Genomic DNA, 18,320 nt, shown 5'->3' with positions numbered 1-18,320 from the left:
ATTGTCATTATTAATGTGTGATACATGGTATATATCGTAAACATGACATTTGCTGTTGCGGGGCTTTTCCTTTTGTTTTCTTTTTTCTTTTTCATTTATGTTTTTGTTTCCTTTGTTTTTGTTTATTTTGCGCTCTCTTTTTTTTTCCCTTTTTTTTTTGCTCTTTTTATCAATTCGTTATTTACATTGTATATTATAAAAAATAAAATATGTTCGAGTAAAAGTGTATGAAAGCACTAATTAAACATTTAGGAAAAGTTTCAATTTTAAAACTTAAATATTTTCAAAATATTTGGGTATACAATTTGATGATTAGATTAAATAAAAAATTAAATATAATTTAATCAATTTAAATATAGATAACATATGATAAAATTAAACATTAGATTAAAATCTTATTTGACTGAAACTGGAATTCCTAAAATTGTTGAATTAATTCACTTATTGCTACAAAAAAATCAACTAATTATGTTTATGAAGATGAATAATTTGTCTGCTTTAAAATCAGTAAGCTAAATAATTTTAGATTAATTAAGTTTGAAATGATATAGCAAATTTTTCATAACATTTTGGCTTTCTTTTTTCCTTTTTTTTTTTTTTGATGAAGTTCAAACTAAATTATTTATAATTTCAAATTTGTATTAGCTGAAAGTTTTCTGAATGAATGCTGGGCATTTTTATAGAATTAAATCAATGGAAAAAGATTCTGAAATGAAATACATTAGAAACAGTAAGCCATTGAAATTTTAAAATAAAATGAAAAAAAAAAAAAAACTTTATTAAACTTTTTTTCTTTCTTTTTGTTCAATCCTTTTCACTAAGACTACATTGATCAAGTTCATTAGTTGAACGTTTCGGCTTTTTAGAAGTCATTTTGTTATCTTTCTTAACATTCTTCTTTTTCCCTGCAATTAGATTGATTGATTAATTAATTGAAATAAATTTGATTTGAAATGAAATTTAAATCTAACCATCTTTGCCTTTACTCTTCGATTTTCTTTTCCTTCCTCCTTTTCCTTCTCTTTCCTCACTCTCCATTTTTGATTCTCCTTTATCTACAGTAGTGGCTTTATTCATTTCTTCTTTCTGAAATCGAAAATTTTAAAATGTGTAAAATTTTCATTCTAAACGGTCAAATTATTTTATTTATTTTATTTGCATTGCTTTCTGTTTTGATTCATTTTGAAATCAATTTTTTTTTAAAAAAAAAAGAAGACATTTTCATCGTAATCAGGTGGTTTATCGCCTTCAAATGCTGGAAAATCATATGGGCATGGTCGATTCTTAAAATCAATATGATATTCTTTTTTCCAATCGATTTGAATATTTCTCATATCTTTAGGTGGTTGTCCATATACCATTCTAAAAATTAAAATAAATTCCTCTTAAGTTATAATAAAACATTATTTTCTGAGAAAAAAAAAAATCATTTTTTTTATTTTGTTTTTTTGTGACACGAATTAAGTTTAAAAAAATGATGAAATTTAAATGATTCAAAATAATTATCTAATGAAAGTTTTATGACTGTTGTTTGTTTATTGTTTGCATGGATGACAAAAAATCATTTAGAAAGTTCCATTTTATTATTTTAAATATTACGTACGTAATTGAGAATTAATTTTTCTTTCCTAATAAAATTTTATCACGATATTTCTGTATTATGCACTAATGGCATGTACAAGTTAGGGTAAAGCATGTTGAGATTTAAAAATTCTAATCGATTTCCTATATAAGATCGATAAATCGATACCTAAGGATTAAATCTATCGATTTATTGATCTATCGGTAGCTCAAGAATTCTCCCACTGTTTACATTATCAGCTATTTCTGATGTCATGCAGAACACTTGATCATATTATTATTGTTAAATCTTGTGCATTAATAATGAATTTTAGCAATCATAGTGGTAACTGGGATTTAATTCAATATCTTTCAAACTTTTAAAATTGCCTTATTCATTAAAAAAAAATTAAACCAAAAATATTTCGAATAAAATGACGATGAACTTTCACAAGCATAAACATGTAATTGGCTATTGTAAATGAAAGTGATAAGAAATCTTGTTTGCTCAATTAGTTACGATGAATTTAAAATTAAGAAATTGTCATTTTTTACTATTAATCTGATTTGGTTTTACTTTGTTTTCTTAAATATATGTTCCACAGCTGTATCACCCTTTTGATCATTTTCAGTATCTAGTTGTTTATATTCATCATCCGGTTGTTCCTGATAATCAAGATATGGAAACAAGTGATCCTCCAATCCTTTCTCCTCATCATGGAACATAATCGACGAACAACAACCCATTCTGAATAAATAACGCAAACTTTCGTCAATTACAACTAAAATTGGTGAAAAAAAAAAAAGAAAAAACATTCAATTCAGTTGGATTCTGAGAAAGTATATATTATATAATTCACGAAGGGTTTTAAATTTAGGTGTTTTAATTATGCAGCTTACTTTACCAAACTTTACTAACTTTTAACTGAAGTTAAAAGTTAAAAATGAAGCTTGCATAATTAAATCTATTTCGTGCCAGACATTCGACAAGGAAAAAGTTGGCGAATTTATTCTACTTTTTTTCAGTTAAAAAAAATCCTACACTCACAAGTATTTATTAATGCAATGAAAACAGAAACGCAGTTCTGACAACAACCTTACAACAATGCTTCCGTATTAAAAATAAATTTAGGAAAAATGTTCCATACTTTTTATTCATGCATATGAAAATATTCCTGATAAAGTAGTAGGGAACTTAAAAGTTTGAACAAGGAGTCCATGAGAAAGAAAACTTGTTAAATTCAGTGTTGCAAAATAATTAAAAGAATTTTAGTTTTATTAACGCATTTGAGAAATTATGCACACATTTACTGATCGGAATAGCCATCGTAATTAATTTACTAACAGAAACACGCGCAGAAAAAGATAATTGAAATGAAGCAGATAAAAAAAAAATGAAAAAACCGATAATTCAGAATCTACACTAACTATTTTTTCTCATAAATCTATATTTGTTGAAAAAAAAAAAAAAAAAAACTATCGAATCAAAAGAATGAAAGAAAAATGAGATTCACGAACAAACTGACAGTGTAATCCATGCTGGTCTAACTTACTGAACTGGAATTTAGAACCACTTTTTCATAACAGTCAATTGTAAATCTCAAAAAAAAAAAAAAAAAAGAAAAAATAGATGAACACACATGAATTTTGTTGGAAAGAGAAGCTTAATGATTCGTATTATAAATTAAAGTATTTTGCCGAATTTTCTTCCATGATTTTCCAATTTGGACTATGCTCTTCCGAAGAAAGCCAGCTGAAGTCCTGCACGTTACGCCAGTTGTTATTTTGCGTGTCTTGTTGAAAGCCAACGACGTTGTACGGTGCAACTTCTATTCCATCACAGTCTTCAATTATCAAAGCACCGCGTACCTAAACTATTTTTTTTTTTTTAAATCATTTTTACAATTCTCTTTTTTCTTTAAAATCTAATCATAAACTACTTCTAAATATATTATTCATCAATTAGGACATTAATAAAAGTATGATAAACAAATGATATATAGATTTCTAGAGAAGAAATTTCCAAGAAAATTACATTCCCAGAAATTTGAAACAAACCTCAATGTAGAACCGGATTTGATGGCTATCGTGTGTTCTTATTTGTTGTGCAGCGACCACAACCGTTAAGTTTTCACAGTTCCGTATTAACAGAGAAGTTTTAACTGGCGCAAAAATTAGAGTGCTATCCTTCACCGACTTAATATGTACAGCCGATGCTTTAAACGGAACACGAACCATAGAATTAGTGACATCGTTGATTGTTACATCTTCACCATCATCACCTCTTATTACTAATTCCTTCCCATGCTGTAATGGAATTTTACTCTAACTTTCTAAGATATCGCATTAGAATGCAAATGTTGGAATAACACTTGGTGGTAATTTATTCATAAATAAAACTACTTTACAACAATAAAAAATACCTCATCAGTTATTGTAATGGCTTTTTGCACCAATAGTTTAGTTGTTGTCTGAGTGGAATCAAGAGGATTACATTTGGCAACTGCTGCTTTTTGTACTTCTGATGCAGTAGCATTTTCTTTTTTAGTGCTAAAGGAAAATGCTGCCTGCTGATGCGTCAATCCAATTTGCTTCTGCATTTGACTGCGTAGCACATTCAAAACTTCTTTTAAACGACGTGACTGACGACCGAGTGGAATTAATGTGAGTGCAATTTCTAACTCTTGCAAAAATTCAGGCTCAATGTTTAATTCTGAAGAATTCATTATACATGTAGCTTTTGCTAGCAGTTTATCAAATTCTGTTTCGCTGGAAGATGTTTTCATTCCAGTTGCATCCCCTGTATGACGTGCGTCTAATCGTGCCAACATACGTTGACGTTTTTCGTTGACCGAAACAGATTCCAGACTACCAACGCTTGTTTCTGACTTCATTAATAAACGAAATTAAAAAATATAGCAAATACGTCCCAGATGAAGCTAACGAACAATAAAATGTACAAGACAGCTAATCGATTCTAATCAAATTTTCTATGATGTGCACGTCGAGGAATCCAGGGTGTAAGCACCTCCGAATATTTACGTCCGTCCACTGAAAAAATCAAAGACCATTTAAATACTGGAAAAACAAAACGTTTAGTTCAAAACTTCAGAACATAGGATAACATTTCTAATTAAAATTTCTACAAGAGCTTACAATTTGTCAAGTGCTCGAAGTCTTCTGGATGAAGCGAGATATAATGTTCAATAACGGCGTCACGGGTTTTATAGTGATATTCACGAAGAGAACCAACTACGTATCCAATGCCACCCAGAAAGGTCAAAAGAATGAAGCGAGGAACGAGACCTGAAACAAAGTCCACAAGTATAATATATGAGTGCCAACCTATATTACAACGAATTTAAATCTAAATCCATTTAAAGAGATACTGAAATGAATATTTAAATCCTTACTTAATTACTGATGACCAAAACTTACTGTAAAAGAATGGTTTTCTTGACCAATCCGTATAATATTTCCAAGATAGCAGGCCAGTAACAATAGCAAAAGAAGTCACACCCCAACGACGTGGCCAAGTTGTCGGATCAGCTAGTTTTAAGGGTCGAGAGTTATCGCGTAAAAATGTCTCACGTCTTTGCAACTCTTTCTGATCCACTGTACTGCTTTTTAACATCCCCTTAATTTTATTTTTTACTCATTAAATCCAGATAAAATGTTACACAGCATTACTGACGCAAAATATATTAACGTCTTCGACATAATTTTATAATACAACAAAATGCATATAAAAGTTAAAAAAGATTACTTAGATATGAAGACGAAATAATAAAATTGCATGAGGGAAAACTCAAAGACTACGAATAATCCATTTTTAAATTAGAATGAACAATGTATACTACGGAAGTGTAATTAAAAACAAAGGCTAAAGACTTCAACATTAAAAATAAAACTTCGCAAGGATACAATTACAAAAAAGAGAATCTTACTCAGTATAGCCTAAATAGTCGTAAAGACTAATGTAGAGAGAGCGAGAGAGAGAAATATCTTAGTGCACCTAGAAGTATTAACGATCAAAATGTCCCGGGTAAACGCCTTCATCTCTCCACTCGTCAAATTTTTCAATCCACGATGACGGACAAAGATCCTTAAAAGTATTGTAGAAGAATTTGCATGGTTTATAGTCTTCACCCAACAAATTGGTGCATCGATAATAATCCTGATAATAATCGACGCAATGGCGTCCCATCTTTATCTGCTGATAACGAGCATCTAATGGAGCTGTCCAGAGTGGGCTATCAGAAGCTTTCCGTTGTTTCCGATTGTATTTTCGGTCAAACCAACGTGGATCATCCGGTGAACGATTCAGGTAGTCATTTGCATCTAATTTAGCCAACCGTTCACTTAGCGTTAATGGCAGCTCACCAAATTTACTTGATTCTCGTTCCGATTCTTTCTTCTGCTCTTTCATCGATTTTTGTTCCATTGTTTCTTTTCACTTTAATATCTAAAGCTATAAAAATTTTTCTGAAAAAAAAAAATTAAAGAATTTACGGGGAAAAAACCTTCCCTTCATCGAATTCAAATCTACCCACATACTTACCCACCCATACCCACCACGTACTTCACGCAACAATAACAATGTATAAACACACAAACATTACAGAAAGAAGTCAATCACTTCGAGACAAAATGCTTCGCTGCAGTTTATTATTAGACTTCGTGACGAAGTGTGTAAAGAAAGAGAGAGTAGACCAGAGATGCCAGAAAAGGAAATAGTGCGGAGTGAGAGATTGCAAACAAAATAACAGTTGCGAGTTATAATGCAGTTAGTGGAATACGGACGATAAAGGAATTTCGTTGTAGTGAAGGAAGATTATGAGGGATTTGAGATATCACATGAGAGTCGGATAATCAAAGAGTAAGAGTGAGTGGAGAAGTTGGGTAAGGCGATAAAAGACTGAGAAAGAATGTTAAGTGTGACGAGAGTGAGAGAGGGAGGGAAGAAGAAAGAAAGAGGCATTTTCAGGAAGGAATTATACTCTGTAGGGGAGATTCAGGAGAGGGTTTTATTCCGGAAGGATTTGGGAAGAAATTATATTTTGTGGAAGGAATTCAGGAGATTATGTTCCGGAAGGATTCAGGAAGAAATTATATTCTGTCGGAGGGATTCAGGAGAGGTTTATATTCCATAGGAGGAATGTGTCTGATTTGTAATCTGGTAATTTGCATATGTATTGCAGGTTTCACAATTATGTCGTCATTGAAACGATCATCGAAAGCTGGTCAACGGATCCATCGTGAACGTCCTCAGGTTTGTGACTTTACTATCTTCACAATTATCAGTTTTTGTTTTGAGAAATTTTTTGGAAGAAGTTGATTTGTAGTCGCGTAAGTGAATGAGATTTCCTGATTCTTGATTGGTAATGACGACGGAATTTGAAATTTAATAACTAATTTGAAACATTATTACATTTTGTTCTACATCTAGTTTGAAATAATATACTTGAAAGTGAAAGTTTCAGCCCGAATCACGAGCACAGTTTGGTCTGTTGGAGAAAAAGAAGGATTATGTTCAGCGTGCTCGAGATTACAATTATAAAAAGGCAAAACTGCAAAGATTGCGACAGAAGGCACTGAATCGGAATCCAGATGAATTCCATTTCCATATGATTCGAAGTCATATTGGGGTGATCTTCCTCCTTTTCTTTTCTTTCATCATTTTTAACTTGTTGTATTGTATATATTGGTTTTGATTTGATATTTCATTTAAAAATAACAAGAAATTTTTTCTTCAAATGTTAACATCGAATTCTGCAGGATGATGGAGTACATCATGAAAATACCCCAGAACCTGATGAGGATACATTGGTGCAAAAAAAATTAAAGAATTTAGAAGATTTGAAATATGTGAAGCATCGACTGAATATTGAAAATCAGGTAATTTCACTCATTTCTTGTTTTTATATTGAAATTATTGGAACAAGAAATTATTCCCGAATGATGTTTGAAATTTAGTGTCCACGAGTGCAAAGTAAAATTATAATTGGCACATAAAGAGCAAGAATTCGAACCATTATTCCCCATGCAAATTTGTAATATATATAGGCATTGTTTCGTCATATATTTTTCGAATGTCTCTGTCATTTTTTTTAGAAAATTGAAAAGCTGAAAGCAACCTTACATTTTGCTGACACTACAGTTGCGAAAAATACACATACCATTTTCGTGGATACAGCAAAAGAAGGTTTCATTCTCTTTTGGAAAAGTTTTGAGAAATATCTATAATTTTAGTTGATTGGGAATAGGTAATAACATGTGCACAGCGAGACTGTTCCCGAGAAGCCTCACTCCTATATTTGTTTTGGGAAGATTATCCAGATACTAACAGTTTGAATAGAAATAAGTAATGCTTTGTAAACTAAAATCTTTACGGTCTATATTTCTGTTACTTATATTTCTCTATTTAATATCAGTGAATTATATGTTCAGTGTGTTTCTAATGGTGAGCTTTGGAAATCAACAGAACATTCTCCATCAAATTTAATTGTCGTTTTTGATTTTATCGGTTTTAGTTGTGAAGCTGATCCATTTTGCTAAACACTAATGAGTTCATTTACTAGAATGAATCAGTCTAAACAATACCTTTTAGCAAAAAATTTTGATCCCGTGAAATATTTCAATACGCCGAAAGAAGTATTAGATCGAAGATATAATCGACCGCGCATTTCTACTCTACAGAGCAATGCTATCACAAACGCTAAAAGCAAGAGTGATGTGAAGGTATGTTTAAGAGCACCTTTTTTTATTGTGCTTTGTAGCCATATTTGAAGGTCATTATTAATCATTTAATTTTTTGAAGATTATTAATTCATTTCATTTATTCACTTGTTGATATATTCTTTTTCGTCTGATTAATTCCTCCTCATTTCATATATTTAGTTGTTTCAGTAATATTCTTTGTTGAGACAAGTTTTGATCCTTACTGACCTTACACAATACATAATATGAAAACAAAGATAAAAAGCAAAGTGGAAGAAAAGAGGAAAAGTAAGAAAATAATAGAAACAAATGAATAAAATGAATCAATGAATAATACTTTTGATGTGTTTTCATTAACTTTTTTATTTCTAAGGCTAAAATTTAGAAATTAAATTAGAAACTTTACTTATGTATGTATATAATACTTATTTATATAGCTTTGTTTAATTCGCTTCTAGAACTATGAATCATTATTTTTTTAGCAAGCAGATCATGAACGACGAAAGATGTACAGTGAACTATTGAAAAGATTGCAACGTGCAAAAGAATTGAAGGTCGTTGTTGAGAAATTGGAAGTTAAAAGGAATTTAGTAGAGAGCAGAGGGAAAGAACTACGACCCAAAAAGGTTATACTACATATATATCAGTGTTCCAGATTTTCTTTCGTCGTTTTTACAATGTCCGGTTTCGTATATTTTTTCTTATTTATTTCCAAATCATTTACATCTTATTAGTTGTACTTAAACTTTTCTTTTTTTTTTTTTTTTTTTTTTTATTTCAATTTATTAGCACAGCAATTAATATTCTGATGTGATTCTATGCCTGTACTTTTTAGGTAGCAAAGGGACAGTTGATGAAACCACCGGTGTATAAATGGATTTATGAAAGAAAAAAGTAATTGTTCTTATCGTTTTCTGTTGCTTTATTCAGATTGAATAAACTTTTGGAAGCTTCATTTCAGTGTTGCATAGTGAATCAATATATAAATGAATTTACGGACAAAAAAAAAATTTGTTTCCTATATTTTTGGTTGTTCCGTTCGGATGGACTTCCATCGTTTCATACATTTACGACAATGAAAGTTATTTTTACTCTTTTATTTAAAAAGAAAATGCCATAGATGCATAGGTATTGAATCGGAATGATATGCGATGCTGATTAACAATTAACAGTGTATGCAACTTTAACTTTGTTACCTTGATTGCACTTTTGAATTTTAAGTGTTGTAGTTATTTTCACATGTAAATATGGATGGATTATATGAGATTTGTTTCTAGCAATTGAAGGTAATATAGTGCGTCATAGCCAGGTAGAAAAGTAATCATTCATCCATGAATGAGAAGTTTTAGAGATGTTCTAAATAATTGCAAATCTATAAAGCAAAAATTACCATTCATTTTTTTTTTCAGTTGCAAGAATAATTTTCGTTGTTGTCTCTTTTTTTTTTGAATAGAAATTGATGAGAAATGTATTACTTCAATTTGGAATTGATAACAGAATTATTTTACAGTAAGAAATAAGGCATTTTAAAGAAAATAAATATTTCAAATATACACTGTTTGGCTAAAAATTTAATATGTTTAAAGATCATTTGAAGGTGATTTCGCTATGTTATCATCATCTGCTGGAATCACTATCACTGCACTAAAATCCGATTCACTAGATTCGTTACCTGGACTTGCTGATCTGAAATAAATTTCGATGTGAATATTTCCAATTTCTAATTTTCAAGGATGCAATATTATATAATAATATCAGTTGGATATTCTTCCATCATCAAAATTATATCTTTTAAAAATTATATTTGATCGTTAGTTGATTATTTTTCTTAAATGAAAAATAAAAAGAATAATAGTAATATTAACCTCTGTGGCAATTCAATATTTATATCGCCTGATATAGTTTTTCGTACGTACGATGAATTCGAACCCGTGCTAAAACTATTTGATGCACGTCTCATACGACGCATTTCGCTATAAAAACCATCTCGCACTGATGAATATACCTATAATTTTCATCTTTTTTTTTGAATATAATTTATAGCTAAAGAAATAAACAAAGCGAAAAAAAAAAACAAAAGAACAAAGTAAACAATTAAAATTTTTGGTAATAAATAAGTAAAAAACTTTCAAAAAACTTTTTTGCAAAATTTATAAGATAACAATTTCAAAATTTAAACCATAGTAATAAATGATGAAAATGCATTAAGTGTTTGATGAGCAGGATGTATAGCATTGTCTAGAAATATACATTCAGTAATTGTAGCATCAGCATAAACACCAAAAAATTCAGGTTTGAAGCCAATAGAGCGAAATTTAACATGTTTTCCTCCAAATTCTTCTGCTAATCGTTGTACCTAAAATGTTATTTCAATAATTTCTTTTTTTGTTTGAAATGCAAATGAAATTATTAAATAAAATAAATTATTGGAGACAATTCATTTTTTTTTTGTGTTTGTTGTAAAATTAATCAAAATATTGTTTACTTATAATTAAATTTTATTGAATGAAATTTCAATAAGATATGAAATTAGTAAGATATGTTTTGAAATTTTGAATAACAAAGAAATGGTATAATTTATAAGATCTGATCAAAAAAATTTTTTTTTTCTTTTCTTTCTTTTTTGATAAATAATATCATTGGTACATTTATTGAAATTAATTTAATCCATTGATTTTTTAGTCATGAAAAAATTTGCTAAAATTTATACAAAATGTAAAAATCGAAATATTTTGGATAAATACACATTAATATTTAAATATTATATATACATATAACATATAAATGGTATTGTTACTTATTTTAAATTTAAATTAAAAAATTTAAATGTTACTTATACTACTTATTTTAAAGAGTATATTTTACCTGTATAAATAGTATATTATTACTTACTTCATCCATGAAATTAATATTTGCGACAGTTTTTTTTAGAAGCACTTTAATTCCTTCTTCAATATCATCCTTTTCATCATTATTTAATTTAGCATAAAAATTTGCAAAGCCATTTCGTTTTTCATATGCTCGTTGTAAAATTTTATGGCCAATAATTTCGTGTGGATTTTGGAAACAACTCTGAATAAAAATAATAAAATAATCAAAACAAAAAAAAAAAAAAAATTTAAAATTAAGTAATAAAGCAAACAGAAAAAAAACAGAGAAATTTCATTTTTTTTAAAAGAAAAATTTCTCAATATTAAAATTAAATTAAATTTTTACTGAAATTTCATTTTATTTTCTCGTTCCACTTTCATTTTTGCTTTTTCGTTTATACTTCAATTGTTGGAATTAATTCTTTTCCGAGTGAATTAAATTTTATTAACAAATAAATATATTGTTGTTTGATTTGAATGATCAATTCAGCTAATAATTTCCATTACTCAAAAATCAAAAAAGGAATTATTTATTGAATTGATTTATTTCAATTCTTTGAAAGCTATATTTAGTTTTCTTCTTCTTAACAACCATACTTAATATTAATTATTTTAAATAACTCTTTAAGGTTAATGTTTATTTAGAAGAATATTTCATTATATGTTATTTGGCATATTTATTATATATTTACAATATTAATTAATTACTTTGTATTTATTTGTTCAATGAAACTCATAAAATTGTTAATTTATTTGTTTATTTGTGCATACTATTTGTTTTTCTTTTATAAAAATTTTATTTTAATTCATTTTTTCTCTCTTAGCACTTTTTTTTTTTTTGCATAATTTGTTTAAAATGATAAAATAAACAAAAATTAATCTTATATTTACTACAAAAATTTATGCCATTTTCCATGTATCATTAAATCCTCGTTAATTTCATAATTTATTTTTAAAATTAAAACTAATTTTTCATTTTTATTTATTTTTAATTTTTTAGTTTTTTGATTTAAAAAAAAAAATTTAGAAATGAAAAAATTATTGCATTGTTTTTAAAATTTTGAAATTTCCTCCAATAATTTCGGCTATAAAATTATGAAAAAATATCACTAATGAAAACTGTTTTTTTTTATAGAAAATTTAAAAATTTTCATTTTAGTTTTGTACTCAATAATTTTGCAATGATTGCTTAATCATTTTGCTATTATATATTTACATTTATGGTTATACTTTCATATTTTTCCTTTTTTTTTCTTTTACTTAACCTACTTTTATTTAATTTATTTAAGCTTCCAATATTTCAAAAAAAAAGTAACTTTGTACCTTTAATCATTCCAACTTGTGCATAATTTTTTCAATTATCAATTAAATAATTACTTTTTCTTTTTATGCTAACATTGATAAGTAGCTTCTATTAATAAACAATTAAATATGTTGCTTAAAATTCTTATAATAATTAATTAGTTCTGAAGAAATTCTAAGAAATACCTGAATAAGATTTCGGTCACGAATAGGAATTGGATGCTTTTGCTTTGATGTACCTCGTGAACTGGATAAACTTCCTGAACGACTACGATTAATATTGAATTCTAATGATAATCTTGGTGAATTTCCGGCTCGATTACCAAAATCTATAAATTATTGTAATTAGTAACATAGTTATTTAATTAATATATTTATAAAATTAATTACAATGACTTTAATATATTTATGAAATTAATTATAATGACGAATAATCTTCAAAATTCATTTTTTGTTAAATCATTTTAGAACTTTTAATATTATACTTTTTTAACTTAAATATAATTTTTTTTTTTCTTAATTATAATGTTGACACTTTCAATCTTATTTACGCATCTATTAATTTTATGCAAATAATAGTGTATAAAATTATAATTAGCTAAAGCAAAGAAATAAAGTCAAATTGAACATTATATTTTATAAGAAAACAATCTAAACGACTAAACAGCCTAAAAGTAAGTTTCTCAAATAATAATAATATAAAGTAAGACAGCTTAAATAGTAAAAGCAAAGTCTAGCTTACACTTTTTTTTTCATTAATCTTACTGACATTTAATTTTTTTTTTTTTTTTTTTTTTAGAAGTGACAAAAAATTAGAAAAAAAGCCATCGTTTTTGAGTTTATTGAAAATTTTCACTTCTTATTTCATTAGCATTAGCTTATAATACAGAAAAAAAAAAAAAAAACACATTAACAGTCATTTTTTTAATTTTTTTGTGAAAAATTTGATAATAACTGTTAATATAACATTAATAAGTTAAACCACAAAAAAAAAAAAAACTTTACTTTAATTGATTATTTACTAAAAAAAATTAAATTATTTTTATTTAAGGACAAAATTTTAAGTAATTATTAACATTTTACAATTACATATTATTAAAATTAATACTTACCAACATTAAGTAAATGATCAGTATAATTAATTGAATCAGAATTAGTAGTAGTAGCAGTAGTAGTAGTAGTAGTAGTAGTAATAGTAGTATTAATTTTTGGAGATATAATATCTTGTGTATTACGACGATTTGCTAATGATTTTTTGTTTACCGTCGATTTTGAATGTCGAATTTTTGATGCTTCACCTCCCATATAGATAATAATAATAATAATAATAATCCTTTAAATTTTTATTTTCATTTCATATTTTACCAACAAATTAATTTTTTTTTCAAACAACTAATATTTATTTAATTCTAAAATTTAAGAAAAAAAAAAATTATTATTAAATAAATTTATGAAGCAAAAAAAAAAGTGAATTTTAATAAAATATAATTAATGATTAACACTTATATCGTTTAAGAATAATTAATTATTACTTATTACGATGATTATTATCGGTTTATTTTTGTATTATTTAATACAAAAAACTTTAATTTAAGAAAAAAAAAAAAAACGTAAATGAAATAAACAGTTCTATTCGATGTGATTTTTCTTTCTTTTTCTTTTTTCAACAAATTATGTAAAAGTTAGTGGAATAAAAAATAAGAAAAAAAAAAAAATAGTCGAAAAAAATAAATTTTAATTCAAAATTACTTTCAGTTTAAAATATTCTTTTATAATATTCAAAAAAATGTAATTTGAATAATAAAAAAAATATATTTTACATAATGAAAAAAATTCAACGATAACTAATATATGAAATTTATGTGATTTTTTTTTTTTTTTCATTTATATAAAATAAATAAAAGAAGAAAAACGTACTTTTAAAAAAGAAAAAAAAAAAAAAAATTTATGAAAAAATACGATCGCATCGTGCATAATGCAATAATCATTAGTATTAAAGGATGAAAAGTTGTTGACAAAATGTTAGAGAATTTAAATTGAAGTAATTTATTTCTATTATTTATTTCTTTAATAAATAAGAGAGAAAAGAAAGGAAGAAATTTTTTTAAAAAAAGAGGTAATGAAATTTTAAATGCTAACCAAAAATTTATGCATGCATTTTATTTTTAGTAATATAAATTCATGCAAAATTATTTATGAAAGAAAAAAAAAATTATGTTTGATTTGTTGTTTCCATTTTTTTTTTTTTTGTCCCTCTCTCTCTCTCTCTCTCTCTCCCTTGTTTTTCTTTTTTTGCTCAATTTTTTAAATGAAAAAATTATGAACAAAAAATATTTTGTTTCTTTTTTTTTTTTTTTTTTTTTAATTTTTAAGCTATTTTCAAATTATTGTATTTTAAATGGAGCAGAAAAAAATGATTAATAAAAATTATAAAAATGAAATAATAATTGCCAAAAATAAATTATTAATTTTTATTCTTTTACAATTCAAATTAATTTACATTTTTAGTAAACTGAAATTTTTAAATTAATAAAACAATCAAATCAAATCAAAAAAAAAAAAAAAAAACGAAATGAAATCTTTTTTGATTTTTGTATTTGATTATTGATTATGTCGCAAAATATGTCATCAAAATTGGATTCTAATGTTAAAAAGTCAAAAAAAAGAGATTAAGCAAATTAAAAAAAAAAAAAGAAACAAATTTATGTTCCAAAAAATATTTTTTTGTAAATTTTAAACAAAAAAAGAAATTAGTTAAATTTAAATATATAATTAATTATATTGTAAAATTTTTAAATTTTAACAGTTAAATTTTAGATTTTTTGGTGAAAATTATTCAAATATCCACTGAAAATCGAAATTAATAAATGACAATTTCTTCCTTTTTTTTATTTATTTCACATCAATAAATTTATTATTGATAATTTTAAAAATTTTATTACAAATATTTTTATTTTTTTTTATTTATATGATAATTCTTTTTATTAAGTGAAAAAATTTTTCTCATAAATATATTTTGATAATTAAAAATGCTTTCATTTTAGTTCGATTAATTAATTAATTAAATGCTATCGATGCTTTTTTTTTTTTTGTAAGCTTAAATTATTTTAAACTTTTAGTAAAAAAAAAAAAAAAATATACAAATATCTTAGCTAAACGTTTTTTATTATTGATAATAATTATACAACGAAACTTTGATTATACTTTGTGATGATAGTGTTTAGTTAATTGTAAATGTTTAATAAATAATAAGTAAAGTTAATAGTATGAAGCTTAAGTGTTATCTAAATTTGATGAAATTGAAATTTTATTTTTGTTTACTTTCCTTCTTTAAGTTCTAATGGAAAAATTTATTCCATTATTTGATCAATTCAATTGCATAAATTTATTTTTCAATGCTTATAAAGTCTTTTTAAATGATTCAATTATTTCTCCTCTTCTATATTTCCTGTGCTCAGTTTAAATTAAATGAAAATATCAAATTTAATCAAATCTTATTGTTAGAGAAAATATTATTGTTTTATATGTTGTATTTAAGATTAAATCAAAATTATTGTAATTAAAATGAGATAATATCGAGAAATTATTAAATCAAAATTAATTGAATGATAAAATTTTCAACGCATGCATTTTAAATTAAAAGGAATAATAGAAAATTTTATATTTTTGTAGTAGAATTATTCGTTAATGATTTTACAATTCATTTAAGAGATATTTTTAGTATTACTTAAATTAAGACATAGACAAAAAATTTTTTAAATGCTTAATGAATTATCCAACATACGTTAAAAAAAAAAAAACATACCTGACAGGTAGTTTAATTAATTACAATTGTTTAATTTACTGTTACTTTAGTTAGAAAAGATATGCAAAAAAAAAAAAAAAAAAATGTTAAAATATTTGTATAAATTGGAATATTAAATAAAAAATTTGTTGATTCTTTTTTAGTTTATATTCGAAAATAAATTAAATATATTACATTTTATTTCTTACTATAAAATTTATTTAAAAAACAATCAATAATAAAGAAGTGAAATAGGTGAAAATTTAAATGTAACTTGTTATTTTAAAAAAGAAATTAATGAAGGCGCAAACGATACATGAAAAGAAATGCAGTTAAATGTAGGCGCATAAGTCACATCAAAAGAAATGCTATAAAATTATATTAAACGAAAATATTTGCTTAAATGAATTTCTCTTCTAGCAAAACTAAATAATTTTTCTCATACACAAATTGCTTTCTGTTTAATTTCATTGAAATTTTCTTATTTTCAACATAAACTTTTAATTATTGCACCATTGTTTCTCTTTTTTTTTTTTTTTTTGAAAAAAAAATTAAACTTTTTCAAAGATAATAAATTTTTTTTAAAAAAAAAAAAACAATAAGAGATATATTGAAAATGATAAACTTTTGACAAATTTTATGTTTAGCTTAATTTTTTAATTAATACCAAAAAATTAAAAAAGTTAAATAATTGTGTATAGAAATTTAAGAAAAAAAAAAAAAAAATGAGAGAAAATTAGGGTAAATCAATTGTACTGCAATAATTTTTACTGTTAAAATACAAACAATAACAATTACAAAATATAGAATTTTAGAAATATGAAAAAATTTTTTCTTCCAAAAATTTTTTTTTAATACTTTTTTGATTAATTTTTCAATGAGTTATTATTATAATTTAACAAAAATGTTAAAAAAAAAAGATATAAGTAAAAATATTTCATTCATTATCATTAATGAATGTTATTTGATCAAAGTACAAAAATTTGTTTACATTTTTATTTGTTTACTTTATATTTTACTTAGACTATATGTGAGATAGAATGTGATTTAATGAGCTAAAAGAGAATAAATGAAGGAAATTATCACTGTTAATGAGTGATTAATTATATTTTTAATTATAGTATACTACTGGAAACTACTGGAAAATAATAAATGAAAAAGAATTGGCCAATTTTACATGGAAAAAAAAATGTTTTAAATTAAATTATGAAAGAAAATGTTAGGATTAATGATAATCATTATGAATAATTAATTATAAAATTAAGATAATTACAAGATTTCTAATTAATTATGCACGAAAATTAATTCTTATACTTTTCTTTTGTTGATAAATTCATTTCTTTTTTGATAAAATTAAATTAAGAAATTGCAAATTCAAATTAATTTCTTTTAGCTCAAAAAATGACATGAAAATTTTTGATTTTTAAATAAAAATTTCATTTTCTAAAATCAAAATTTATCGATTAAAAAAAAAAAAAAAAAAAAAAAAAAAACAAAAAACAAAAAACGAGAAGAATTTTTAGAAAAAGAATAGATTGAATTGAGTTTTCTGAGTAACTAAAATGTTCAGAAAAAAGTTTCGTGGTGATATAAATGTAGGACGAATGTTTTCTAATCCCTTGGGCTAGTAAAAATCCTTTGAAGAATATATGCTTAGAAAAGTTTATAAAATAAGCAATTTAAAAAGCGACATTAAATTTTAAAAAAAAAAAAATGAAAACTAATTTGAATGGGTACGCACTCATCTCATATGCATCTTTCACTCACATTCTTTTATAAATGCTACGACATTTTTGCTTCTCTTTTTTTTTTTTTTTTTTTTCATAAAAATTTTGTTCATTTTTAAAATAATATTCAAAATTAGATATCAAATATAAAATGTAACATAGGTATGAATTAATGAAATGTATTAATAATGTAAAACATTTTACTAAAAAAAAAATTCTATCAAACACTCAACTAAAATTCAACTAATTAAAACGAAAAAAAAAAAGTAGAAATAAATAAAACTTAATAAATTCAAAGTTAGAAAAAGCTTTTAAAATTTTAAAAAACAAGTTTTTGAATATAAACAATAAAAAGAT

The 18,320-nt window shown here is 24.9% G+C and overlaps 5 protein-coding genes across 6 annotated transcripts; 1 reads left to right on the top strand and 4 right to left on the bottom strand.

Annotated features, from left to right (window-relative positions):
• Positions 1 to 804: 804 nt before the first annotated feature.
• On the bottom strand, positions 805 to 2,307 carry Bm9750 (Uncharacterized protein; the record flags this gene model as incomplete). Its single annotated transcript, XM_043077561.1, has 4 exons — positions 805 to 905; positions 972 to 1,086; positions 1,218 to 1,362; positions 2,138 to 2,307. The coding sequence occupies 4 exons, from the start codon at positions 2,305 to 2,307 to the stop codon at positions 805 to 807; spliced, it is 531 nt and encodes a 176-aa protein (XP_042933495.1).
• Positions 2,308 to 3,237: 930 nt separating this feature from the next.
• Bma-tbcc-1 (uncharacterized protein) lies at positions 3,238 to 4,454 on the bottom strand (the record flags this gene model as incomplete). Its single annotated transcript, XM_001902180.2, has 3 exons — positions 3,238 to 3,429; positions 3,619 to 3,867; positions 3,984 to 4,454. The coding sequence occupies 3 exons, from the start codon at positions 4,452 to 4,454 to the stop codon at positions 3,238 to 3,240; spliced, it is 912 nt and encodes a 303-aa protein (XP_001902215.2).
• Positions 4,455 to 4,537: 83 nt separating this feature from the next.
• Bm7067 (NADH-ubiquinone oxidoreductase subunit B14.5b, putative) lies at positions 4,538 to 5,194 on the bottom strand (the record flags this gene model as incomplete). The annotated part of the gene is made up of 3 exons (XM_001902181.2): positions 4,538 to 4,611; positions 4,717 to 4,866; positions 4,999 to 5,194. The coding sequence occupies 3 exons, from the start codon at positions 5,192 to 5,194 to the stop codon at positions 4,538 to 4,540; spliced, it is 420 nt and encodes a 139-aa protein (XP_001902216.2).
• Positions 5,195 to 5,793: 599 nt separating this feature from the next.
• On the top strand, positions 5,794 to 9,178 carry Bm14034 (cytochrome-c oxidase, putative; the record flags this gene model as incomplete). 2 transcript variants are annotated; one of them, XM_043077560.1, is made up of 8 exons in its annotated part: positions 5,794 to 5,887; positions 6,762 to 6,832; positions 7,044 to 7,208; positions 7,339 to 7,458; positions 7,675 to 7,765; positions 8,171 to 8,301; positions 8,763 to 8,906; positions 9,116 to 9,178. In XM_043077560.1, the coding sequence occupies 8 exons, from the start codon at positions 5,794 to 5,796 to the stop codon at positions 9,176 to 9,178; spliced, it is 879 nt and encodes a 292-aa protein (XP_042933494.1). The 2 variants fall into 2 exon arrangements, with proteins under 2 accessions (XP_042933494.1, XP_001902218.1); XM_001902183.2 differs by lacking the exon at positions 5,794 to 5,887 and having other exon boundaries at positions 6,773 to 6,832.
• Positions 9,179 to 9,860: 682 nt separating this feature from the next.
• Bm1772 (Uncharacterized protein) lies at positions 9,861 to 11,181 on the bottom strand (the record flags this gene model as incomplete). The annotated part of the gene is made up of 4 exons (XM_043077559.1): positions 9,861 to 9,966; positions 10,146 to 10,285; positions 10,460 to 10,636; positions 11,173 to 11,181. The coding sequence occupies 4 exons, from the start codon at positions 11,179 to 11,181 to the stop codon at positions 9,861 to 9,863; spliced, it is 432 nt and encodes a 143-aa protein (XP_042933493.1).
• Between the last annotated feature and the right edge of the window lie 7,139 nt (positions 11,182 to 18,320).

Source organism: Brugia malayi (assembly GCF_000002995.4).
Source record: "Brugia malayi strain FR3 genome assembly, contig: Bm_v4_Chr1_scaffold_001, whole genome shotgun sequence".
Taxonomy (NCBI): domain Eukaryota; kingdom Metazoa; phylum Nematoda; class Chromadorea; order Rhabditida; family Onchocercidae; genus Brugia; species Brugia malayi.
This window is presented reverse-complemented; position numbering and strand designations above follow the sequence as displayed.